Source organism: Stigmatopora nigra, chromosome 5 (assembly GCF_051989575.1).
Source record: "Stigmatopora nigra isolate UIUO_SnigA chromosome 5, RoL_Snig_1.1, whole genome shotgun sequence".
Taxonomy (NCBI): Eukaryota; Metazoa; Chordata; class Actinopteri; order Syngnathiformes; family Syngnathidae; genus Stigmatopora; species Stigmatopora nigra.
In genome coordinates this window covers 2,501,617-2,527,940 of record NC_135512.1, presented here as the reverse complement: position 1 = coordinate 2,527,940, position 26,324 = coordinate 2,501,617, and the positions used below count along the sequence as shown (strand labels likewise).

General features: G+C 37.6%; 2 protein-coding genes across 4 annotated transcripts in view; both read left to right on the top strand.

Annotated features, from left to right (window-relative positions):
- tgfbr3 (transforming growth factor, beta receptor III) overlaps window positions 1–10,039 on the top strand; it is a 38,450-nt gene extending 28,411 nt beyond the window's left edge. For both annotated transcript variants that reach the window (XM_077716996.1, XM_077716995.1), the window contains exons 9-17: window positions 67–329; window positions 399–554; window positions 2,347–2,490; window positions 2,997–3,188; window positions 4,457–4,720; window positions 4,787–4,904; window positions 7,175–7,216; window positions 7,747–7,857; window positions 9,654–10,039. In XM_077716996.1, coding sequence (XP_077573122.1) covers window positions 67–329; window positions 399–554; window positions 2,347–2,490; window positions 2,997–3,188; window positions 4,457–4,720; window positions 4,787–4,904; window positions 7,175–7,216; window positions 7,747–7,857; window positions 9,654–9,799 — 1,436 coding nt within the window. In that variant the 3' untranslated portion in view covers window positions 9,800–10,039. The remainder of the gene's footprint in view (window positions 1–66; window positions 330–398; window positions 555–2,346; window positions 2,491–2,996; window positions 3,189–4,456; window positions 4,721–4,786; window positions 4,905–7,174; window positions 7,217–7,746; window positions 7,858–9,653) is intronic.
- A 6,371-nt stretch (window positions 10,040–16,410) lies between these two features.
- On the top strand, window positions 16,411–26,266 carry brdt (bromodomain, testis-specific). 2 transcript variants are annotated; one of them, XM_077717064.1, is made up of 19 exons: window positions 16,411–16,645; window positions 18,029–18,268; window positions 18,345–18,482; window positions 18,619–18,772; window positions 19,207–19,328; window positions 19,553–19,873; window positions 20,001–20,129; window positions 20,877–21,071; window positions 21,833–22,008; window positions 22,074–22,408; window positions 23,111–23,257; window positions 23,337–23,389; window positions 23,464–23,596; window positions 23,733–23,791; window positions 24,216–24,279; window positions 24,371–24,474; window positions 24,931–25,109; window positions 25,193–25,364; window positions 26,163–26,266. In XM_077717064.1, exons 2-19 carry the CDS (start codon window positions 18,077–18,079, stop codon window positions 26,226–26,228), a joined length of 2,739 nt encoding a protein of 912 aa, XP_077573190.1. In that variant the 5' UTR covers window positions 16,411–16,645; window positions 18,029–18,076; the 3' UTR covers window positions 26,229–26,266. The 2 variants fall into 2 exon arrangements, with proteins under 2 accessions (XP_077573190.1, XP_077573189.1); XM_077717063.1 differs by lacking the exons at window positions 16,411–16,645; window positions 18,029–18,268; window positions 18,345–18,482 and having other exon boundaries at window positions 18,623–18,772; window positions 25,217–25,364.
- The last annotated feature ends 58 nt before the right edge of the window (window positions 26,267–26,324 follow it).

Sequence of the window (26,324 nt, the reverse complement as noted above, 5' to 3'; positions counted from 1 at the left end):
TAAAACACCAAGTCCCACCCCCTCAAAAGAGGACCCCGGACTTCCACCATTTTTTTCACCCTCTAGACGTGCTAGAACACGCCGAAAGCGCTTTGCCGCCAGAGCTAGCTATTCTGCGCCAATCCGGTGGGCGGAGCCTGGGTCGACCGCGACGGCCCGGCCTGCCCTTCCCGTTCTCTCCGCCCATTTCGGGCCCCCCCTCGCTATTGGACGACCGTCCCTGGGAGAATACGGAACCCGAGGAGCACCGGGCTGCGGTTAGCGTTGGGCTAGCTGTGGAATGCCGGGATTCCAAGATGGTGGTTAGCATCAGTAAAGAAAGCCTACAAGTGAGTAGATCAGACTTTTAGAGTTTTTGTTTTTAGAGTTAAAAGTAATGGTGGTTGTGATGTGAGCAGGCCAACGGTTTTGCACACGCCAATTTGACACTTCAAGACCCACAATGCAAAGCGGCCATGAACGCCACCCACTACACGCTGGAGACCACGCCCACCGGATGCCAGACCACTGTTTACCCCTTGCTGGGAACATCTAATGCACTTCACATTAATACGGTGAGTCCTATTAATTATTATACATTAAAGTATTAGGAAAATAGTCAACAACTGTCAAGATCTGTTATTGTAATATATTAATATTTTTTGGGATGACTATAGCCTAAAAACGGATAAACAAGCTGTTGATAGACAGTTTAAAAAAAATAAAAGACTATATATTTATAAAAATAAAAATAAAAAAAATGCGACTTATAGTCCGGAAAATACGGTAATGATTATTTAAGAGTTTTTTTTTTGAATGATAAAATATTTTGGGTGGGCCTAAGTGCAACTCTTTGAAGTATTCAGAGGATAAATGTTTAATTTTATATATTATATATATAATTTTGTATACATATATCGATAATTATAGAAAACATTTTTTAATTGTAATCTTAATTCATTTATGTTACAAAAGTCCCTTTTAAAAAAAAAACAAGATTTCTTTTTAGTAATATAGTAATGGCTATCTTTAAAAATAATTTTAGGATTTTACAAATATTTATATTTCTATTCTTAAAACTTTTCTTCAAGAAGCATTTCAAAAATACCCTTTTTTTTGTAAAATACTATATTTTTATTTCCCTTTTAAATGTTTTTTTTAAATCACAATTTAACCATTTGTATATTTTGCAGATTTCTCGTCTTTTATTTTGAAAGCAAAGTTTCAGTAGTAATAATTCCTAATTTAAAATTCAATAACCCTTAAAAAAAAAATCTAGAAACCCCAAATTAGGGGGGAAAGTTTTGATTGACCAACGTTATTAAAGTCCCTCCCAGTCTTGAACATGACTGTGCTGTTTGTTTTGGTGGTTTGACCTGTGTTATCTGCATTATGATGGAAAGCATCCAGGATGTTTGCTCATCCCCGCTTGTCGTCTGTCCGTCTCTTGGCTGCCATTTTAACCGCCCGGGCGTTGGTCCAAGCGCTGCTTTTGTTTAGCCGGGATCAACTTTGAACTCCTCTCAAAAAGAGATTGATTGTCGCCAAGGAGATCCCCCTTTAACCTTCTCGGGGGAGCTTTCCAGCTGACGGATAAATTCCTCTGCGTAAAAGCAATGGCTGTTGTCTTCAATGGCAGCCAATGAGTTTGTAAGCTAGCTTAAAATGCTACAAAACAAATTAAAGTGGAAGTAAAAGTACTGCAAAATGAACTGTTATTAACAATGATAGATGCCCAATTCACTTACCCTCATTTCTCGCGTATTTGTCGCTAAAAAAATGATGACTGAATTGAAGGTAAGGCTTATATGCGCATAAATTAGACCCAACATGCACTAAATAGCAAAATTAACAAAGATAAAACACCATAACGCAAGACAATATGGTCATTTATTTTCAAATATAGAAAAGATAAACAGATAAATGCTAAATAAAAGTAATTTTGACGTATTTAAATGAAATTTAAGAAAAAAATAAACCGTATTTTGCATAAAACGTGAAAAAAAATCACTTGTGCCTGCCATTGCTCACTCAGGGCGCCGTTATCTTACCTAGGGATGATAAACTAGACCACTATTTATACACTTCCTGGTTGTACTGCTCACATGACCTCCTTTTTTAATGTCTACGTCCAGATAACACCTTTTTAATGTGCAAACCAGCAATCAATTTATACTGTATCTCAGAAATGCCATTTTCTTAATATTTCCCCTTCAAAGTAACACATTTGTACTCCCTATTAAAACCATGAATATGGAGGTGAATATGGAGGTGAAAATTGGGAATCAGGTGGCGGCTTATACGAGGGAAATTGTGAAATTCAGCATCAGTTGATTTGATTGAATCTTTCCACCGGCCCGATTTCAGGTCCTGATTGCTCACGGCGAATCCAAGGACGGGAGCGGCGGCCCGCTGGAGTCCGAAAACCGAGATTCTGCATTGGGCTTGTTCCCCAGGGAGGCTGCAGGCCTGGGAAGGCCGGCATCCCTAGATCAGCTGTCAATAATATCGGTAACAAAGACATTAATATGGTCCCCCATTTTTAGGACTTTGCTTGAAGACAGAAAATAGACATTTAAACATGTTTGTTTTGAGTTGACCCACAAAAAAGTCATTAAAAAAACAAGTCGGCCATTTTTAAGTCACATTAGCCCTTTCCTGTATGCTAAAAATATTGAACTAATTCAGCTTCTAAGGTCAGTTTGACTTGAAAACATGTAATTTAGTGAATTTTTTTTATCATGAAAACCAAATACTGCCCGAGAACACACAGTAGTCGGCCATTTTGGATCAAGGTGGCCATTTTAAGGTCATCTTTGCCTTCCAAAGGCAAATTTGACTGATTTTTTTTTCGAATGTAAACAACAACAAAATGTATACCCAAAAAGACACTGAATATCTTCTATTCTTGTTGGAAACTTATATTTTTAAGGGTTAGTAACAATCTGATTCTGTTAAACAAGGTTCTTGAATTATATTATTAAATGTCCTTGTGTTTTTTCAACTTCTCTTCCCAGTTTAACTGCACATACCAACAGGAAGGCCGAAAAGCTCCTAAGCCGCCGCCCCCCAAAAAGGTCCCGGCTAGCAACGCCAAGCGGCCGGCGGACATGACGTTCAAGATGGACTTTTACGACGCGCCGCCTTCCGGTCAGCCGTCCCGTCAGGCCTTCAAGGCCGTCGTGCCAAACCAGATGGTTTTCGTGGAGGTTTGTTCTCGTTGATTTTTTTGTTAGCATCTAAAAAAATGAGCACATTACTTTAACTAGCCACACGTTTAGCATTAATAATGTACCAGCTATAAGTAGTCCATGAAATATATCTGCTAGTGTAGCAATTAGTCCCTTGCTAATTAGCAAGACATTTACACACGAACAATATTGTAAAGCCTAATATTCAACACTAAGAACTCAGATTGTTATTTAGGAATTCAAATATGTTAGAACTAACTTAACATCACTTAACATGACTTAACATGACTTAACATAACTTAACATAGCTTATCATAACTTAACACAACTTAACTTAACATGACTTAAGTTAACAGAACCTAACTTAACATAATTTAGCATAACTTAACATAAATTAACACAACTTAACTTAACATAACTTAAGTTAACACAACTTAAATTAACACAACTTAAGTTAACACAACTTAAGTTAACACAACTTAAGTTAACACAACTTAACTTAACATAACTTGACATAACTTAACATAACTTAACATAACTTGACATAACTAGACATAACTTAACATAACTTAACATAACTTAACATAACTTAACATAACTTAACATAACTTGACATAAATTAACATAACTTAACATAACTTAACATAACTTAACATAACTTAACATAACTTAACATAAATTAACATAACTTAACATAACTTAAAATAACAAAACTTCACTTAACATAACTTAACATAACTTAACAAAACTTCACTTAACATAACTTAACACAACTTAACATAACTTAACTTAAAATATTTTAGCATAACATAATTTAAGAATACGTCATTTTTAGAATGATACTGGTATCGGTGCAACACTGATTTAGAGAAATTAACATTTTTGAGATATGTCAACATAAAATATTTCATTACCCTGACCAATAGGGAGTTTATCTTTTTATAGGAAGCCTAAACGTAAACCAGTTGATACATTTGTTGCAACTTAAAAAAGAAGAATATAAACAAATAGAGCTGTCCCATGTAATCTTGAAAAATATACAGTCCTCCTACCCGCTCTTAACTAGCCATGACCCAGCAAATATTGACACGGCAAAGGTCACGAAAGGTGCCACGCAAACCGGCCTTTGAAGCTCTCATTTGTGACGCCACCAGAAGGCGCCAACAAAAGCGCCGTTTGTTTTTCCTGCCAACTCTTCCCCGTCAGAAGTGGCGACCTGCCGAGATCTGACCCCAAAACATAGCAAAAGCCTTTATTTGTTGACCCTTCGCCACCTCCCCCTCCAGATCACCTCCACGTCGTCCTCCCCGGACCTTGGCTTCAACATCCTGTCCTGCTTGGTCTCTCCCGACGCCGACCCCAACATCAAGTCGTCCTATTCGCTGATCGAGACCGTCTGCCCCACCGACGACTCGCTACATTTCCTCCGCAACCTCATGACGAACAAACGGGCCTTCAGCTTCAACTTCAACTCCGACTTGAACGCCTCACGGCTATTCCTGCACTGCAAGATGTCGCCTTGTGGTGGCGCCACCTCTGGACACGCCCCGGTACGCAACACCGCGTTTTGAAAGGATTTCGCCGCTTATTTTTGACCCTTTGACTCTTTTTAACAGTGCGTGGATGATAGGTCGCCGTGTGATTCACTGCGATTGGACGATATTCTCGACATGATGATGAACGCCAAGACGAGTAGTAAAGCGCTTATCCTGCTGGACGGAGACCGGTCGACAGGTCAGGTCACCGTCGGGGTCACGTGATGTGTCTTAGCGGGGGTGCCGAAGCCGCAAAGTTTGTTTTTGCAAGTTCCTTATGGAAATAGTAGAGTTGCCACAAGCTGTAATAATAATGGCTAAAGCTATTCTTGTCTCAAATGGCTCAAGTCGCTCATCTACCTTTTTTTTTTGAGGATTTGCTTCTTAAGAGAATGTTTTTGTAGGTCATTTATAAAAATATATATATGTATTTTAGTGCGGGTCATTGGAAAATTAACAAAATGGCCACTTTAATTATAAATAACTTCACTTTTCAAGCATTTCTTCTTGAGACTTGACTCCAAAATAACATTTTTTCTTTTTGAGACATTTTTTTTGCGGGTTTACTTTGGACAAACATTCCAAAATGTCATGTTTTTAAGTGAAACTGCCTTCAGATACTGAATTTTCTCCCCAAAAAGTTTAGCCGATCCTTTAAAAATGCCATCAAATGTTGACTTTAATCCAAAATATTTGACTTTTTGGTCCTTCTTTCTTAAGCCTTTTTTGTAGAATTACAAGATCCATTCTTCCCTACTTATTAAGTAAAACCAACTAATTTTTAAACCAAATTATTTACATTAATTTCCATCTTTACGCCCCAAAACCACTGTTTCAAAAACCCTAGCAACCCGCTCACGAACGCGTCTTCCTTAGGATTCAAACCTCAACCCATCCAACATCAACACTATCAAAAATCCCCCAAAAATTAAATCCCTAAAGTTCTCCCAAAAAATCTCCTTCATGGAAACCTTGACAAACACCTCCCATAATTTCAACATTTCCCAAAATCAACATCCAAGCGATTGATTTTGAAAGACTTTTGCGCCAAAGTTGAAGCAAGCGAAGCACGAAACGGCCATGACATCATCACCCCTTAACGTGATGGTCCACGCGCACATGGGGGGAGGGGGGGGGGGGGGGTTTTCTCTTTGACGGAGGGAATGGGGGCGGCTGGCTAAATAAGGAGTGATCTTCAAGGTCTTAGACGCGTTGAAGTCAAGGGCTGCTAAGTGAAAACGACTAGAGCTTAGCGCTTTTTCCAGCTTTAGCGTTAGCAGCCAAAAAAAAACGAGGGGGGGGGGGGTGGAGGTGGAGGTTCCACACACACACACATAAGATTGTTTACAAGGCCTGATGTAAACAGAGAGATGATGACGTGTAATGAGGAGCAGATGGATGGGAGGTGGCTTCCAATAGACACTCTCAGTCGGGTGTTTTCACTCTTACTTATCGGACTTTTTAGCAATGGCTTTTAGCCGGCTTGTTTAAACTTTTTTTTTTTAAGGAAAATCAGAGAGTCCGAAAGGACAACTTGAAATTTTTCTTTGTTTTATTTGTTACATCAAGAGTGTCAAACTCGCAGGCCGATTTAATGTCAACTTGATTTCATGTGGGCCGGACCATTTTAGATAAAATATTTAGATTTTTTTTTTTTATAAATGGATTAAAAGAACTGGATTAAAAGCCCTAGCCCTGAATATTCATTTTTTTATAGATCTAAAACAATGTTTATTTTAGCTTTTTTTAGATATATTTTTAGATTTTACAAAATGATTTTTGAACTAAAAACACAGAAAAAATGGATTAAAAAATGACAATTATTGATCTAAAAGGGGGAAAATCTGGAAATGTAATATACATCTATACTCTTCATTTGAATTTGATCCTAAAACAAAAAGTCAGCACTCATAATTTGCTTTCCCGGCCCACACAAAATGATGCGGGGGACAAGATTTGGCCCCCGGGCCGCCACTTTGACACCTGTGGCTTAAGAACTTTTAAAAAAAATGTATATTATGTTTTTTGGAATGTGGGAGCAAACCAGATGTACCTGGAGAAAACCCACGCAGGCCCGGGGCAAACATGCAAACTCCACACATTGATGACCAACCTGGATTTGAACCCAGGACCCCAAAACTGTGAGCCCGAGACCCTAAACACTACATCACTGTGTCGTTCAATGTTTTCCCAAATTGGATTGTTGTCCGTCCGGTTGGCATTCCAAGTTTGCAAGGTCCAGATAACGCGGACGGCGATGACATATCACGATCTATCTACTCTAATGCAAAAAAACAAGCTCCAAGAATAGCCGCCATTGTGCTTCGGGGAAAGCTTGGACGAGCGCCAGGCGACATTTCGGCCGAGGTTCATCGCTCAAGACCTCGACAGCACATTCCAAAGAGAAGAGCTTCATCAGCATGTTGAACACTCTTTATAATCACTCACTTATTAATTTCTGTTTTGCAGATACGTCAACAGAAGCCAGCCCGGATAATACACCCGACAAAAGTAGGTCATTTTACCGTATTTTCACGACTATAAGGCGCACTTAAAAGTCTTACATTTTCTCCAAAATAGACAATGCGCCTTATAATCCAGTGCGCCTTATATATGGAAAACCAAAAACCACCACTGTCGGATATTAAAAAAACACAAACGCCTGAACTGAAACAATACTGTTAAATATAAAGATGCCATCTTAGTTTACAACATCTTCCATCATATAGCTCCTCCCTCTCTGCAAGATTTTATACAAAAAAATCCAAAACATCAACAATGGCTGGCTCTAGAGGTGACTCTAAAGTAGTGAGTGCTTCATACCTGGAAGTCAATAGCAATTACCGTATTTTCACAACTATAAGGCACATTTAAAAGTCTTACATTTTCTCCAAAATAGACAGTGCGCCTTATAATACAGTGCGCCCTATAATACAGTGCACCTTATATATGGAAAAAGGTAGTAAAGTTGTTTGTTTTTCTACAAGCACGCGCAAAAAGTTGGAATAAAAACTTTTTTAAACCATTTTTTTTGTCCACAGAGCCGTCAACGCACCTGCTGGACACGCCCACCGTGGTTGGAATTGCCTTCGCCGCCTTCGCCATCGGCGCCCTGCTCACCGGCGCGCTTTGGTTCATCAACTCGCACACAGGTGAGCTCGTTTGAGGATTTTTCATCACATTTTTTTCAGACAAAATGATGACTAAATCCAGGGGATGGATTATATGCGCATAAAAAGCACAAAACTGCAAAGTAACATGCACAAAACGCCATAACGCAAGAGACAATGTGGCCGATAAGGTCAATTATTTCAAAATAGAGAAAAGATTAGCAGATAAAATGATAAACAACATTTATTTTGACGTCTATGAATGGAATTTAAGAAAAATAATAAACCGTATCTGGCTTAAAACGTTAAAAAAACTCACTTGTGCCTGCCATTGCTCGATCAGGGCGCCGCCATCTTACCTAACTAGACTGCTATGGACACACTTCCTGGTTGTACTGCTCACATGACCTCCTTTTTGAATTTGTCTACCCTTTTGGAATGTACAATCCAACAATTAATTTATACAATATCTCAGAAATACCATTTGCGATGATTTTTCTTAATATTTTCCCTTCAAAATAACACATTTGTACTTCCTATTAAAACCATGAATATGGAAGTAAAAATTGTGAATTTTGGGCCGGCTTATACGAGGGAAATTGTCAAATTCAACCATTTTACGGCCATTTTAAGGATGTGGCTTATTCGCGAATGCAGCTAATATGCAAGAAAATACAGAATGTACCCTCACATATGATATGTGGCCTTCAAAATAAAGTTTACGCAAAGGCCAAAGTGATAAATTCAAAGTTACAGGTGCATGAAGGCCGTTTTTCACCCATTTTGCAAAAAAAATGACCTTACAAGGTAATATTGATCTGCTCTAAAAATATCTTTTTAAGCGTTCAAAGCAGCAAAACAGAGCAAGTGCACGTCTACCCCGAGACACAAACGTTTTCTTTTTTTTTTTTTTTGTTCAAGCCGTCACAGCTGGACGCCATAAAAGGTTCTCGGTCTGGAATATGCGGAATGTTTGACAAGCTACTCGTTAAGTCCTTAACAAATCATTTGTTTTTAGAAGACTTTTCATTGGTGCTTTGTCTGGACAGTTGTGTTAATGTGTAAAGGTGATGTCATCAAAAATCGTCCACACTTGTGTGATATGAGGAGGAACACCTGAAATATAACAGCTGGGTTATGGATTAGGATGAGAACGCCATTTTTTTTAAAGTTCATTGTTCGTTTTATTTGGTCTGCACATTTTTTTTATTATTATTATTATTATTAATAATCAATTTTTAGATAACAACCTGGCGCTCAAAAGACACATAAAGACTACAAATATTTTGGGATAGAATAAAAAAATTTAAAAAGTACATTTATTTGAATTCCATTCAAGGAAAGAGTAAAATATTAAGTAAAATATTGAATATTATGATTTATTTAAATTCATTTTTTGACGTTTTTTTTAATTACATTCAAGGAAAGAGTAAAATATTGAGTCAATTATTAAATATAATTTATTTAAATTTTTAAAAAATCATTTTTGATCAAAAAATAACTTAAAAACTAAATATTAAGTTTCCTTTTAATTTTTTTTTCTTTAAAAAATGTTTAAAATATCTATATTTCATTTTAATTAGAATTTTAGTACACTTGATTTACCTTGACGACCGCCCAAAGGAATATTTGGGGCCGGAAATGGCCCCCGGACCACCACTTTGACACCACTAGATCAAAAATCATGCCACCCATATTTAAAAAACTAAAAAACATTTAACATGCTTTTATTTGAGTTATTTTAAGAATTTTAAAGATGGACTAGCCACTATTGATTGTCACAACTACAAATACATGCTAAATGCTAATTCCCCCCTCCTTGCTGATGTCCCCTTAAGGACGAACTCCTCCGGTTTCGACAGCTAACGGAACGACCAAAGAGGTGGGAACAAAATGTCCGCCCGCCTTGGAAAACAGCAGTGCCGGCGGCCACAGCATCGGCAGCACGCAAAGCACGCCTTGCTCCAGCAGTAGTTCGGCGTAGCCGATGCAAACTGACCCTGTCCGGGTCCCAAAGACTAGAAGAAGTCGGGGTGCCGTGATACTCCCAAGAAGGCTGGACTTCAACCTCTTAATGCGGTGGGATTTTCTACCTTCTTTCACGCTACATGTTTCAAACTAAATATTTCAAAGTAATTGTCGTAGAATTTCTTAGCATCAAATTTCAAACAGAATTTGATTGAAAAGTGATGCTAAATTGCTAAGCTAACATAAAAGTTTCTGAAATTTCAGTTAACCAGGGAGTGATTTGAACAAAAATCCAATTTCGCATGAATTTGTGCAGAATTGTCGAAATAGGACCCCCCCCCCCCCCAAAAAAATAGCTAGCATTGAACTAACGGTCAGTCATTTTGTTTTCAAGTCCCTTGCCTTAAATTTAATGACTTTTCAAGTAATTTTCCATGAAATTAGAACAAAAAAGGGTGATTTGTTAAAATAATCAGAACTTATTTTAGAAGAAACATAGCTAATGCTAAATTGCAAAGCTAGCTTAGCATAAACAGGGAAGTGATTGGGATAAAAACCCCAATCAAGGATGAAAATATCCATAATTGTCAAAATAGGACCTTCCACCAAAAAATAGCTGTCAGCCATTTTGTTTTCAAGTGATTCGCCGTAAATTTAATGGCTTAAGTTCTTGCGATGTAAACAATTTGTATTTAAATTCCCCCAAAAAGGAATTTGTTAAAAAATCTGAACCTATTTTACAAGGTGGGGCTAAATTGCGAAGCTAGCTTAGCATAAACAGGAGTGTAATCAAAACAAAACCACTAGGGGTCCCAAAAAATGGTTTTCAACGTGGTATGTTTTGAATGTAAACAGTAAGTTTAAAAATGCCAAAAAATGTGAATGATAAATGTGAAAGTATACTGATAAGAAAAGAACAAATTTATTCTTTATAGTCTTTTTTTGTTTGGTTTTGTTTTGTTTTGACTTTTTTTGCCATTTGTAAACAAGTACCGTTGATATAGTAGTATTAAGCTAAGCTAACATAAGCTAGCTACATTTAAAAAGTTTTTATTTTATTTCTAATGCTAGTTTTGAGCTAAAATCACCTTCGATTGGGTTTTTTTTAGCTAAAGTTTGTAGTGTAAATTTGTGTAAATATTGTAAATATTTGTTGAAATACAATGCTCACGTGTTAGCGATGTAGCATTTCACATAAGAAAATCATTTTTCTAGTTCAATTGTTTAATAGATTTTATTTTGACCGTCCTTTGATTTGTTTTTTTTATGTTTTTATTATTTTTTGGGTCATTATGCAAACCAACCAATAGCATTTTATCGCTACGGAATTTTTTAAAGCGTAAGAATACAATTAGCACTTTTTTCCCCCCAATTTAATATGGACCGTTTTAATTTTAATTTTTGTGTTATTTTCACAAATATAAATTTGAACTTAAATGATTTTTATTTTTGGTCCTGAAAATTCTGCCTTTTCTGAATATTTGCACCATATTTTTTTATTTTTTAACTTTTCGAATGTAAACATGTATAAAGTGGGGGAACGTATAGTACATATACATATTTGTGTATAAAATTATATTTTGGAATATATTTAGCCAGAGGAATTTTCTAGTCATATTTCAAGTACTGTGAACTGCGATTATCACTTTTCTCGAGGAATTTATCTTTTTTTTTTTTTACATATTTTGACTTTCATACACGGATGTAAATTCTCAAAAACATTTCTATATTTCCATGTACAAATTCTTAAAAAGCCACGAATAAATACATCAAAACAATTGACTTAAATTTAGCATTAATACTATAGTGGGGATTTTTGCTATTAAAACTGCGGGGAGTGGTTTAGACTGTGCCTCGCAGTTCTGGGGTCGGGGGTTCGATCCCAGGTGGGTTCTCCCTGTGTAGTTTGCGTGGGTTTTCTCTGGGTACTCTGGTTCCTCCCACATCCCAAAAAAATATGCATGCTAGGCTATGCTAAGCTAACACTATGCTAAATTGTTGGAATTGGCTGGCTACCGATTGACTTTGTCCCTATAGTTAGTCCGGATAGGCTCCAGCACCCCCGCGACCCTTGTGATGATAAGCGGTTTCAATTTATTTAATATTATTAACATATTTTATAAATTTAGTTTCAATGTATTAAATATTATTAACATATTTTCTAATTTTAGTTGCATTTTTTTTATTTTTACATCTTAAATAGTAGCTTAAATAGTACCCTTGATTATTTTTGGTAGTATCATTACAAAGGACTATAAAATAATAAATAACATAAAATATGAATTTCATTTACTTGAACTTCTCCATAAAACTTATTTACAAACAACAGGAAAAAAATCGGATTGTGTTTTGAAACTACTAGCATATTTTCATTAGCCTGCGATTCTGCTGTGGTTTTACTGGGTGGGGGGTCTGTGGTTTTGAGGGTTGGGGGGGTGCGGAGGAGGGGGGGGGGGGGTAGGGGAGGGGGGGGTAGGGGGGTCCCGTGTGTGGTTAAAAACAATGAGCTGTTAAAATGACGTATTTGCATCTCGGGATTGGGTGAGCTCATAATCGGACACAGAGATGGAGGAGGGGCTTTAAAAAGGGGGGGTGCGGAGGGGTCGCGCGGGGGGGCGTGACCCCAACAAACCCCCCTTTGTAGGCTCCTTTTTGTAAAAAATATATAAAGTCAAAATATATGTATATATAATGTCTTCTAGTATTGATGCACTGTTATACAATATATACATTTAAAATGCATTTTTTTATTTGTCAGGTACAGGAACACTATGATATTAAATTGCATAGTTTTATAATGTAATATCAATATTACAGTATTTTATCTCAATGTTATCAATGGCATAATTCAAAATTTTGCTATTTATACGACATGCGTACATTTTCTTCACTTCTAATTGATTGGATGTTTACTAGTGATAAACATTTAAATGCAATGATTGGACGATGTCATCATCTTGCTATGGGTGGCGTGTATAGCTGGTGGCCATCTTGGGAAGGGCAAACAAATGATAGTTAATGACTTATGATTTTATTTATTTACATATAGTGTAATTTCAGAATGTGACTTGATGAATTTTGAGTAATTTTTATATTAGTAGTTTTTTTATAATATTATTTGATACTGTAATATTGAAAATTAATGACTTTATCATGGATGAGAGAGATATAATGTTTTAAAATACCATTGCATCAACAGTTATTCAATGATTTGTCCAAAAAAGTCACAATTTTTAATATTTTTAAACTCACTTATATATAAAAGTCAAAAACATACATATATAGTGACTTTTCCTAATTTTTCATCACTAATATGTAGCTAAACAAGTCCACAAGGAAGAAAAAAATGAAGGAAATGCTCCACATTTAATAGCCCATTCCGAGCCGAGGCCTCACAACAACACGTCAACAAATACCCCAAAATGGCCGACGCTCGCGCGTTCATATTTTCCACTGAAGCGCGCTTCGAAAAAACACGGGCAGCCAGCCCGAGAGCCACGGGAAACACGCCAAGTCTTCATTAGAGTTTGTTTTTCCACGCCGGCCTCCGAGTGCGCCCAACTAAATACGAGAAGCCCGGCTCGTTGCTCTTAAACGCCTCCAGATGGCGAACCGTGGGTCGGAAGAAAAAAAAGCGGGCAGTGATTGGTCGCCTGAGAGAGGCAGCTGATCGGCCAACCTCGTCCTCCGCCAAAACACGTGCGAGATTTATAGCCTGAGGTCGTTTTGAAAGGTGAGCGTGCCTGCAAAACACAACTGGAATGGCAGCTAGCGCTTATGCTAAGCTATCTTGGCTAGTAGATTGCATTGAAAGCTTGACCGCTAAAAGCTAAAAATATGTTTATTAGTTTATTTTAATCTGCTTTTGCAGAACATTGCATCACCAAAGAACATGTTAAAGTTATAAAAGATGAATAATCACATGTTAAACATATAAAAATTTATATTTTTTAAAAAGTAGTTAAGCCACTGGTGTCAAAGTGGCGGCCCGGGGGCCAAATCTGGCCCGCCGCATCATTTTGTGTGCCCCAGGCAAGTCAATCATGAGCTTTCTGTTTTAGGATGAAATTAAAATGATTGAGTATGGATGTATATTAAATTTCCTATTTTTTCCCTTTTTAAATCAATAATTGTCATTTTAAAATATTTTTTTCTCATTTTTTTATATATTTTTTTCTCATTTTTTAATCATTTTTTCTGTTTTTAGTTCAAAAATCATTCTAGAAAATCTAAAAAAGTATATTTTTTAAAAAAGCACTACTCAGGCTGTTCTCAACTTAATGCCCGTAGTTCACTGGAATCAGCTCCAGCACCCCCGTGACCCTTGTGAGGATACACGGTACAGAAAATGCATGTTTTTTTTGCCCAATCATAACAGCAAAATGATTTTATAGTACATTTACAGTCACCGTTTTTGTTTCTTCTGTTTTTGCATGGCATTTTTTTCCATTCCTATTACGACATGCTAACCTTAGATAAACACATGCTCAAGTCGCTTTCTGTTTTGAATGTTATCTCGGTAAAAGGAAGCATTTGGAAATCTCTGCTTTGCTCATCACGCCGACAAGGACACCGTTCCCTCACATCTGGCAGTGAAAGGACCCCCGAAAAACGAGCCCGCCGAACTGCGGCGCTCCCGTCCGTCGTCAAGGACGACAACAAGGCCGCGATGGTTTTTCCACACGCCGCTCACGCGCCAGCCAGGGAATAACATTATAGTCCAATTTTTTTTTTACCTCACCTCGTCCTCACCCCTAATTCGCCGAGGGGCGCCTCGGAGTCGTCGCTAAGCGACCGCGACCCACTTTGACTCTCGTCTTTCTATCACAATATAGCAGACAGAATACCCCAATTGCCCTTCGTTTTGGTGGTTTGGGTGACTTGTTCTGATGTTTATAGCAGACGAAAGGATGTTTTTGCTTTGGAAAAACTACTAAAAAATAATTTAAAAGTCCATTTTTCACACTGATTGGGTCAGATGATCAAAAGTTAAGGTCACAAATCTGTTGTTTTGTTAAAGTATTTTAAGAAAACATTGGCCCTGATCACAATTTCCTTGTAAACAAAAAAAACTGAATAGAAATATATTTTTTTTCATTTTGACCAACTCTCGCACGTCAAAAAAAAAGTTTTTCGGCAAACAAATATGTTTTTCGGCAAACAAATATGCTTTTCGGCAAACAAAAATGTTTTTCGGCAAAAAGATGTGTTTTTTGGCAAAAACAATGGTCAATTCATTCCAATAACAAAAATAAAAAAGCCACAAAATCAATAACCCTTACCCCACAGTTACTGAGAAAATGATTGTTCTACTTTACGCGTTTCTTCTTAGTCTAACAAAAACTCACTATTTGCATAAAAATCCCCTCATCATTTGTTAGCCAAGAAACAGCTAAAAGCTAATCATGACTTCTTTCCCCTCCGGAAAGCTAACTGTTTATCGCCTGACTAAAAAAATGGCAACGTCAGAGACTTTGTGGAAAATGAAATAACCTTACTTGACCAATTAGCTGGAATAATAATAAGCAATAAGCAGACAGAACACAGAAGAACGTGCAGTGACCCCGTGGCCATGATACTTTCCACAGTGGTTGACACAAGACAGACATGTTTGACTCCATTTTGTTTGGGTCCACTTGCTAATGTATGATCCAGCTGTGCAGCCCCCCAACCTCCCCAGCCACAAGCCCCCTCGCATCCCCCTCCACTTCAGATGGAAGCGTCGTAGAAGTGTCTCGTTAAGTAACCGCATGTGGTTCTGGTTGCCCAACAAATGTACTGCTCCATTTTACATATGTGCTTTTTATGACGACTACGTACTATATGGATGCTAACATTTAGCTACTGCTAGCACTTTAAAGTTTTATAAGAATTTGGTTTAAAATGATTTTATTAATCATACTCTGAAGATGTATCTTTTCTAATAGTTACATTTATTTTTCAGCTATTTTGAAAATAATGATTCAGCAGAAATTATATCATTAAGATAATTGCCCTGAATTATGGGAAATACTAAATTAATCTTTGCTTATCATTTTGTATACTACATATATAGATATAACTTAGTGAGCTAGCTAGCTAAAATGACAATTTATAGCAAAAAGATCCTGGATTATTGAATAGTTTAACTGCATGAATATTGATTGACTCACTGTTAAACACTGTCTGTTGTAAATAACTATTCTAGCGCCATCTTGTGTAGGCGGTGACTTTGTACTTCATTTTAAAATGAGTACAAATGGAAAGTGGTAATGTCAAACTGATGGAATTAATTTGTTAACACCAAATTGAGTCATTTTGAAGAGCATAGTTTAGGAAACAAATCAATCATGTTTGGATAACTTAATTCACACAATATATCCTGTATGGTCTTATTTTTAAAATCCATATTTGGGGATTTTGTTCTCATTTTAGGGACTGGAAAATCATACACAACAGATGTTAATTACAAACCAGTCTTTCTTTTTTCTACTGGTTGTAACAAATAAATATTCCAATATTAATACATAGATACTTTTTTAAAGCAGTTACTGATCACATGATGTTCAAGTATGACTTTGGCAATTGTTTAAATAAAATAATTTGCAATGTCAAAAGACGGGTGATGTGACGTCATCTCCAAGCGCCCCCTTGCGCACCTTTACTCCACAGCTGTGCTAATTAAAAAATATTAACCACGCCAAACAACCAACTTGGGAAGTTTGATACTTGTTCACTTTTTATTAACTGAGCTAGTTTGAATATTATATTGATATGCTATGTGCTCCTTTAAAATATGTATATACATGAGGAACTCATATTTACACATAATTATTCAAACTCTTCCAGCAAAAACAACTGCAGAAATACGCCAGATATAAATGTAAGTATAAATATTTGCTTCCGAGTGTAGTAACAAATAAATTACGCGTGGTTATGGAGTGAAGGATAACTATGTTGATTGAGGTCAAGTTGAGTGTATGACTCAAGAGGACGCCATCATTGTTCAGGTAAGAATGTTGTTAAAGTTCGAACCTAGCGCTCTTTTTGTTGTTGTTGCACTCGTATAAAATCGAGTTTAGAAGGATACATCGAATCATAGTTCTGGTTCGTGATAACGTTTTACAGCAGCAGTTACCTCCACAAGCCCTTTTGTTTTTGTGCAATACCTAACATGGTGACGTATCATTAGTTTAGATAACTTTATTTATCCTGTATTCGGGAAATTTCATTAATATATGGACATCGTTTTCTTCTAACTGACATCCCTCTTGCTGTTTAAAAAGTAGCTCGTGGCATAAAAGTCCATTCAAGATCGGTAAACTGTGTTAACGAACGTTTACACCAGGAGGCATAAAAATATAACGTAACTTGGTCGAAAGTGTCGCTAAATCATCTCCCCAAGCTTTGCGTCACTTGAAGGTGAGTGTAGCGGTCATCTACGTCGACAAATAGATTGTTCGTGAAAACAATTATTGCTAGAATGTCTCAAATATATACGAGGTTTGTAAGCTCTCTCTTAACATGTCTTTGTATATTTTTAATCTTGTTTTCCTGTATGAAATGTCGTGTATTTGGCACATTTTGCAATATGCTAACGTCGCTAAATGCTACAATGTTGCCATTGTCCTTTAAATGTAGCTAATTTTAATTGTAAAACTATTGCGTCGTTGAGAAGGAAAAGTACTTTCTAAGTGACGAATTAAGTAATGCCAAGGTGGAATACTGTTTATTGGTATTTGAAAATGCTTAAAAGGGCCTTGGTTCTTGACTAGGTTGCACCAGTTACAGTAGCTTCCTCACTCGTATTCTGTTTTTTACAGCTTGTTTATCCCTTATTTTTACGTTTTATTGTCTCATAAGATTTGACTTGTTGCTTTACTTTATATTTTATACTCCATACTTTCATGTTTTACACCTTTTCTTTCAGGACTCAAGTTGTGTGAGAGGCAGTCTCTGATCTATTAGTTTACTTTATGCAAATTAGCGCAACTTACACAGCACATTTACATTTTTGACCCATTCAGTCAAAATTATATTCATGATGAGGAGTTTAATATCTAAGAGAGAGATTATTATCTAAGTACTGTTGAAAACAGTAGATATTTAGATGTTAAACTCTCATGAATATAATTTTGAGAGCTGGTTTCAACAGTAAACTCTGTCACCATTTGACCGGCGACCAATCGTCATGTTTTTTCCCCCGAACAGGATGACATTAACCACCAGAGCATGGTATAACAAATTAATTTCCTCCCGGTCTTAGCCGAGGCGCACACGAGACCCCTCCTCTTAATGGCCTTTGGGTGGCACCATGTCCGGCGTGGAAGTCCGTCCCAGCGCCAGCGGGAACCCTCCCCCGCCAGAAGTAGCCAATCCCAAGCGACCGGGGCGAACCACCAACCAGCTTCAGTACCTGGAGAAGGTGGCGCTCAAAGCTCTGTGGCGCCACCAGTTCTCGTGGCCCTTCCGCCAGCCCGTCGACGCCGTCGCCCTGCATCTACCCGTAAGTGACACCGACCGAGTCCCCACATTTTCACCTCTAAAATTAATAGTGCGTTTTCTCGTTTTTCTCCCTTCAGGATTATTACACAATTATCAAGACCCCCATGGATATGGGCACCATCAAGATGCGACTCCAGAAGAAATACTACTGGAAAGCAATGGAATGCCTTCAAGACTTTAACACCATGTTTACAAACTGCTACATGTACAACAAGGTGAGTCAGCCATGCTGTCAATGGCAAAACAAAAACATCAATAATTGACACTCCATTAAAAATGCAGTATAAACCTAAAGTTAAATAGATGAAGCCTGGTTGCCATGTTTCAAAATGCAGTTTTCCCTTTCCTCAGCCCGGTGATGACATTGTCTTTATGGCGCAGTCGCTGGAGAAGCTTTTTCTACTTGAAGTTGCCAAAATGCCTCAAGACGAATGTGAAGTCTCGTCTGAAATGACCAAAGAAGTGACCAAAGAAGGGGCCAAAAGTAAAAAAAAGAGCAGTTCTGGTAAATGGATTCACTATTAACCACCAGTACTATCATCAGTGCCAATATCGACTCATTGCCCACCATTTTGAATGGGAGGGCTGGCATTGATTATGCGTATCTTCAATGTCACTTTATGGCCTGTAAACTATCTTATACAATCGGGGCCGGGGATATTTTATTAATTTTTCAAACTTTTGTATCTAGATTTAATTGAAAAAGAATTTCTTAGGTTATTTTTTGTTCACTGATATTTAAGTATAATTTGGGGAGAAAATAGTATTGTGAGATTAACAATGTGAGCATTCAATTCAGTCAATGTTTGTGTATTCCGCTAGAGGGAGCCCATGTACCACTTGTGGTACTCTACAGCGTTTGAGACCAAATTGACAGTCTGAAAAGTTGTCGGCAATTTTTCGATCCTAATTAATTTTGTACCACTTGCTGTCCGTCAGGTACACCGAAGATGAAAGCGGTCATGTCCCAAGTGGTCCTCCAGGAGGAGGTGAGGGTCAGCGATTCAGACGTTCCTCACCCCCTGTCGCCTGTTCGAATCCCTGTACAGGTGGAGGAAAGTGTGAGTGGTGAATATTTTTACATATAAATAAATTAAAAAAAAAAACTTTTTCTTTTTTAATAAAGAGGAAAAAAGTTTTAAAAAATATCTGTTTGTCTTGTTTTATATACAAATAATAATCCTAAATTATAAAAAAAAATGCGATAGACCATCAGAAAAGTAGTTTTAAACTACCATGTGTCCTGCAACTAAAGTGATTTTGACATCCCTTATTTTTTTTTTAGGTCAAAAAACCAATGAAAAGAAAATTGGACGCCGCCCCTCCAGCAGTGACGAGCACTGTCAAGGAACCTTGCACGACGACGGTGAGGTCGGGGAGCGGGCGACCAATCAAAGTGCCGAAAAAAGACCTGCCGCCCGCGGAGTGCCCTCAGGCCAAACTGCCCGAGCCGCTTCGCTACTGCGACAACATCTTGAAGGAGCTGCTCTCCAAGAGGCACTACGCTTACGCGTGGCCCTTTTACACGCCCGTGGACACGGTGGCGCTGGCGCTGCACGATTACCACAACATCATCAAGCAGCCTATGGACCTCGGTACCATTAAGGTGAGTCACATGCTCATTTTTAGACTATTTTCGATGTTTTTCTAAGTAAGCCCCAATGCATTGATGGAGGTCTATTAAATTTCAAAAATGACACACACTTGATTCCATTCATACGTTGATTGAACAGAAAAAGATGGAGCAGCGCGAGTACGCCGTGGCCGTGGACTTTGCTGCTGACGTCAGGTTGATGTTTTCTAACTGCTACAAATACAACCCTCCCGCACACGAGGTGGTCTACATGGCACGGAAACTCCAGGTAGGCATCCTGAAGATTTACAGTCTAAAACGTTATAACAAAGGCTAAAATAAACATTGTTTTAGAACTATTAAAAACTGAATATTCAGGGCTTTTAGTCAATTTATACAAATTCTTTAAAAATCTAAATATTATATCTAAAATGGTCCGGCCCACATGAAATCTAGTTAACCTTAAAGTCTGACACCCTTGCCCTACAGCATCGATATAAAACATGGTGGTTTGGTACGGCCCGGGGAAGAAAGCTGCATTGTATAAAAAAATATTAATTTTCTTTAAATTCTGTAGTTCTTGTATTATCCGCTAGGGGCGCAGCGTTTTAGTACGTGCAGACAACATGAATTGACATTTATTTATGTTATGTTATTCTCTTGTTCATAATATATTGTTCATAATGTCAAAGGAAAATTCTGTTAATAAACATTTTGAGAATTTACTCCTCCTTTGCACTAATTATTAGTATTAGTGACTAATACAAAGGAAGGGAAAAAGTGGGCTTATTGTTAGTTCTATGTCATTTTGCAATGAGTTTACTGGTCCGGCCCGCTTGATCTCTAATTAAGATGAATTCGGCCCGCAGACCACAGGGAGTTTGACACCCCTGCCCTCGAGGGTTCACTAAAACAAATGAAATTTTTGGATAGTGTCAAAAATGGTAGCGAGTGTTAATTTATTTAGTTAGTGTTGATTTTGAGTTGAAAATGTGATAACTGTAAAATTTACAAACACATGCTTGTCATCAACCAGGAGGTTTTCGAAGCACGCTACGCCAAACTTCCCCAGGAGTCAGACCCGGGACGTCAACCGGATAAACCCAAAAGCATTTGCGTGGAGCAGCTTTCTTCTTCGGATAGCTCCTCTTCCTCCGAGAGCGACAGTTCTTCTGACACCAGGAGTTCAGCTGAAGAAGTCGCCACGCAATTGGCTAGTCTGGAGGAGAAGGTCGGTATCAAGTCATCTGTTCCCAGCGCTTCCAAATACTCCTTTTTTTTTGTATAGTTTTTGGCTTGCCATTTTAACTTACCATGACAATCCAATTTGAAACGCAATGTCGTGTTCTACATAAGGTTTGTTCTTTTGCACATTGTCAAAACATACTGTATTTTCTTGTATTTACGCCATATTTATCCCCCAAAAAATGATGAAAATGACATTACGGCTTATATGCGCACAAATAAGACTTGACATGCAAGGTTTATTTCAAAATGGAGAAAATAAAGACAGAAAACACTTACCGTATTTTCACGACTATAAGGCGCACCACATTATAAGGCGGTGTGCATTAATGACTTTTTCCATATATAAGGCGCACTGTCTATTTCGGAGAAGATTTAAGACTTAAGTGCGCCTTATAGTCGGGGGGGGGGGGGCTATATGATGGAAGATTTTGTGTACTAAGATGGCATCTGCATATTTAACAGTATTGTTTCAGTTCAGGCGTTTGTGTTTTTTTAATATCCGACAGTGGTGATTTTTCACTTTTTGGTTTTCAGTTTTTTCCTTATATAAGGCGCACTGGATTATAAGGCGCACTGTCTATTTTGGAGAAAATTGAAGACTTTTAAGTGCGCCTTATAGTCGTGAAAATACGGTCACAAAATAAATTTTGACGTCTATGAATGAAATTCTAGACAAAACAATTAACAGTATCTTGCATAAAATGTGAAAAACTCACTTGTGCTCTTTAATTCTCCTACTTTTAGCTGAAAGCCGTGACTGACCAATTAAGAAGACTGACCGAAGACCCTCTGATGAAACCCAAGAAAAAGCACAAACTAAAAAAGGACAAAAAAACCAAAGAAAAGCACATTGCTCAGCTCGAACAGAAGTCCGTCAAATTAAAAGCTATGACGGAGAAAAAGATCAAGAGTTCCGCTTTGTAAGTACACTTTAAATTCATTTTCCAGTGCGTATTTCACTGCTTAGGTCAAACGTTTTGAGTAGTCACGGACGAGGCAGCGCCGCAATCCGGCTCGACGCCACGCCGCTGACTTACAAGGAGAAGAAAAAGTGCAGGCAGGATTTGGATGTGCTGACTCCAGACAAGCTGGTGAATGCCATCAAAGCCTGTGATACCCCCAAAAAGCTGCAAGCAGACCTGGAGATGTTGCCGTCGTCTACGGAAAAGCACATGCAGATGGCGGTGGATGGCTGGCGTAGAAAGAAAATGATGAAAAAAGTGGAGAAAAATGTGCCAGGCATGATTTCGGAAAAGGTCGAGGACACCAGAAGATTCGAGACGCTTTGTCCAGCCAAGCTTGGATTGAATAAGAAGAAAGGTAAGAAGATTATATGTCCTATGTTCATATTCTAAGACAAGGGTGTCAGACTTGGGTTGGTTTGTGGGCCGCTTTAACGTCAACTTGATTTCACGTGGGCCGGACCATTTTAGATATAATATTTAGATTTTTATTTTTATAAATGGATTAAAAGAACTGGATTAAAAGCCCTGAGTATTCAGTTTTTTCATAGATCTAAAACAATGTTTATTTTAGCTTTTTTTAAATATATTTTTTAGATTTTACAAAATGATTTTTGAACTAAAAACAGAAAAATGGATTAAAAAATGACAATTATTGACTTAAAAGGGGGAAATCAGGAAATTTTATACATCTATCCTCTTCATTTTAATTTGATCCTAAAACAGAAAGTCGGCACTCATGATTTACTTTCCCGGGCCACTCAAAATGATACGGCGGGCCCGATTTGGCCCCCGGGCTGCCACTTTGACACACATGCTTTATGGGCTTGTTTTTGTTCTGTGTTCTAACAATCAGTCCAAAAAAAATAGAAGATATGAATTTGTTATGGTTTTGGGACATTTTTAGGTCACTTTCTGTTCATTTTGGGGCATTTCTGGATCACATCTTGTTAATATTGTAACATTTTAAGTATATTATGTCATGGCTTAATTAACTAATCACTACCCTGATCCAGATCTATTTATTGTTACATCCCAAAATGATTTGTTTCATTTTTAGCCAAACAAGCTGCTGCCTCGCCTGACTTCAATTCGCCATCCAGGCTCAGCAGCAGCAACAGCAGTAGTAGTAGCAGCAGCAGCAGTTCAACAGCCACTTCTTGCAACAGCAGTTCGCCATCTTCTGATAGCAGAACCTCATCCTCTGGTAATCTATTTATCACTCATCACTTTGACAAAAACTAGCATAGCCGCTCAAAAGATAAAATTGTTTGCTTCTCCCCCAGAATCCGACATCCAGATGAACACAAAAGTGCCGTGTGCAAACCTTAAACAGAAGGTAAAGGTCTTTTTCCCCGATGTTGACGCTTTTGTCCCACGAGGATGCCAAAATGGCTGCTTGTCACGCCGTAGGCCGTCATTAGCAAACTGAACCACAAGGGGCGCTTTGGCAACACTTGTCAAACAGCTCCAACTGCTAAAGCTACGCTAGCTCGGACCAAACACCATTTAGAGAAAAAAAGCAGAACGCCGCTCCCGTCCACAGGTAATGCTCCACCCCCTTTTTTTGTTCACTCAGTCTCGACCATTGACAGCAATAGACTGGAATTTTCTATGGCGGTCAATGGAGGCCAATGAGTTTAAAGCTAATAATAATAATATTAATTGTGTGTTTTGAACAGACAGGTCGACAATGTGGTCGCCTGAAACTATATTGATTTGGGCCACCTCTGGATATAAGGTAATGCTGATAAACTGATCAGAAATATTAATTTTATTGCATTAAAATACAATTGGTATATGTAAATAATAAACACTGTATTTTCACCACTGTAAGGTGCACTTAAGTCTTAAATTTTCTCCAAAAAAGACAGGGCGCCTTATAATACAGTGCGCCTTACATATGGAAAAAAAGTCATTCATTGGGGATGCGCCTTTAAATGCGGTGCGCCTTATAGTCGTGAAAATACAGTACACCAAAGTTGTGTTTTTTTTAATTAATTGATATTTTTAAGGCAATCAACAAATGTATCATCTATTTTTAAAAACAACATTCCATTTTTTAAAATTTTTAGTTAACGTTAGATTTTTTTAGAGGATAATTGACAGTTGTATTTATAGATATTTTTATTTATTTTATGTTAAAGTCGTCTACCTTTTTTTAGGCCCCATTGCTATCACCACTAAGGAAAAGTCCTACGCCGCCTATCAATGACAATATCACATTTGGTAAGTGATTTTAAAAAACTATTCAATCTTGTACAATCAACAAAAAATCTCAAGACATAACATTCAACCAAAAAATGGTAATTTCCTCCAGATTCCAAGTGCACTGAACACATTGGTGAGAGTCAAGTGGCCGACGTGTCCTCTTCCTCAGTCTCCCCCATCAAATCCATCCAACAGGAAAAAAAACCTCAAAAAGTATGTTTCCCAATTTATTTTTTCCTGAGAAAAAAAACTACACAAAGTTCAACTGTAGGTAGAAATGAGTAGAGATCTCCCAGATAATGTCATGTGATTGGGACATCAATTCCAGAGGATCGCAATTAGGTCAAATCAAACACTCTCAATGCCAGCCTTTACAATTGAAAGGGTTTTTAGGTCTACTGGGAATTAGATACATCAGATACAAAAATTAGTATGCACTATTAACCATAGCCAAGCAATGTTTCTTCCAAGCTGTGCCCAATTGCGCACTACTCTCATCTTCTCTGCGCAGCAGCAATCATATGGCGCGCAGTAAATAAAATTCAAAACTTTTTAAAAACACTTTTTTTTTACCCCTTTCCCCATGATGGCGCCATTTACATGGTAGCCAGTGGTAGTAGCTCTGTCCACTCTTATGTTTTACATAAAATTTTCTTTTCTAAACTTTAGGATATTGTCCTAAAAAATGCCGATTCGTGGGCCCGGCTGGTGATGCAGTCGACGACGGCCTTCCCTGCGGCCATCAAATCATCCAAAGGTAGCTTCCAACTTTTTCGGAAAGCCGCCATGGAGAAGGAAGAGCGTGAAAAAGAGATGAAAAAGAAGCAACTGGAGGTTCCAGATAAGAGGTACTCTGTCAATAAATAGCCACACTACTACTACTACTAATCTTTGAAGGGTTTTTTATTTTGTCATTTCATTTTTATGACAGTACATTTCAAATATCGCCCAGCAGAGGCGATCTCTCAGGTCCGAGCATCAACACAACACATTCAATCCAAAAGTCGCCGGCAGAAAACCGGGTTTGGAGTACCCAGTCGCCTGCCAGTTGCCCTCGCGAGCTGGCCCGAAAGAAGGAGCAGGAGCGTCGCAGGCGAGAGACGGTGAGGATTTCTAACTTTTTTATTCTAGGCTTGTGTTTTATTAGGAACGAGCACAACTAGATTTTTAACGTTAAGACTGGCCGTAGTCGTTTTGCATTTTCTTTTCAAACATAAAATATGTGGAAGGGCAACAGGTACGGTGACCACCAAGTGTCAGGGGTATTGCATAGTAGTCCACATGCTATTGCCAAAATTTAAAAAAAAGCACTAATTCATATGTCCACAACACTAATAGAAATACACACATTCCCACAACACTAATAGAAATGCACAAATTCATACAACACTAATAGAAATGCACAAATTCCTACAACACATGCAAATTGCCAGTACAAATGCAAATAAAACACAACATGAAGACTAATTCCCACCACACAAACGCAAATTGTACAAATGCAAATATAATTATTATTATTTTTTTGATTTGAGAACGAATTACAAAAAAAACATTTTGCTTCAATTTTGGAAAACAACACTGACATTTATATTTGTTTACAGTGTTCTCTTTATAGCATTATTTTTGTAAATTTAAGAACATATATTAAAAAGAACAATTATCTTAAATTTTGGGAAAACCACACTGACATTTATATTTGTTTTCAGTGTTCTCTTTATAGCATTATTTTTTTTTTATTTAAAAACAAATTTAAAAAAAAGGTATCTTCAGTTTTGGGAGAACAACACTGAAATGTATATTTGTTTTCAGTGTTGTCTTTATACAGTCAATGTTTGACTGCATCATCTAATGACAGTATTTTCAAATAAATAACAACAATTTCTTATCTTTTCCTCTGTTAGATGTCGTGCATCAACATGACCTTGCAGCAAGACATCATGGCTACTTTTGAACTGAGCTTGGACTAAAATTACTTGGACTTTAGCAACTAATTGCAAAATTCTCATGGGGAAACTGTGCCACGTCCATATTCCGTCTTCGGCCCTATTCCGCCATTTTGTGTT

Excerpts from the sequence above, each read along its gene's own strand:
- brdt (XM_077717064.1), top strand. The coding sequence starts at position 18,077 with ATGTCCGGCGTGGAAGTCCGTCCCAGCGCCAGCGGGAACCCTCCCCCG. Across the intron at positions 19,329-19,552 it reads CTGTACAGGTGGAGGAAAGT|GTCAAAAAACCAATGAAAAG; the intron begins GTGAGTGGTGAA and ends TTTTTTTTTTAG. Across the intron at positions 25,365-26,162 it reads AGCGTCGCAGGCGAGAGACG|ATGTCGTGCATCAACATGAC; the intron begins GTGAGGATTTCT and ends TTCCTCTGTTAG.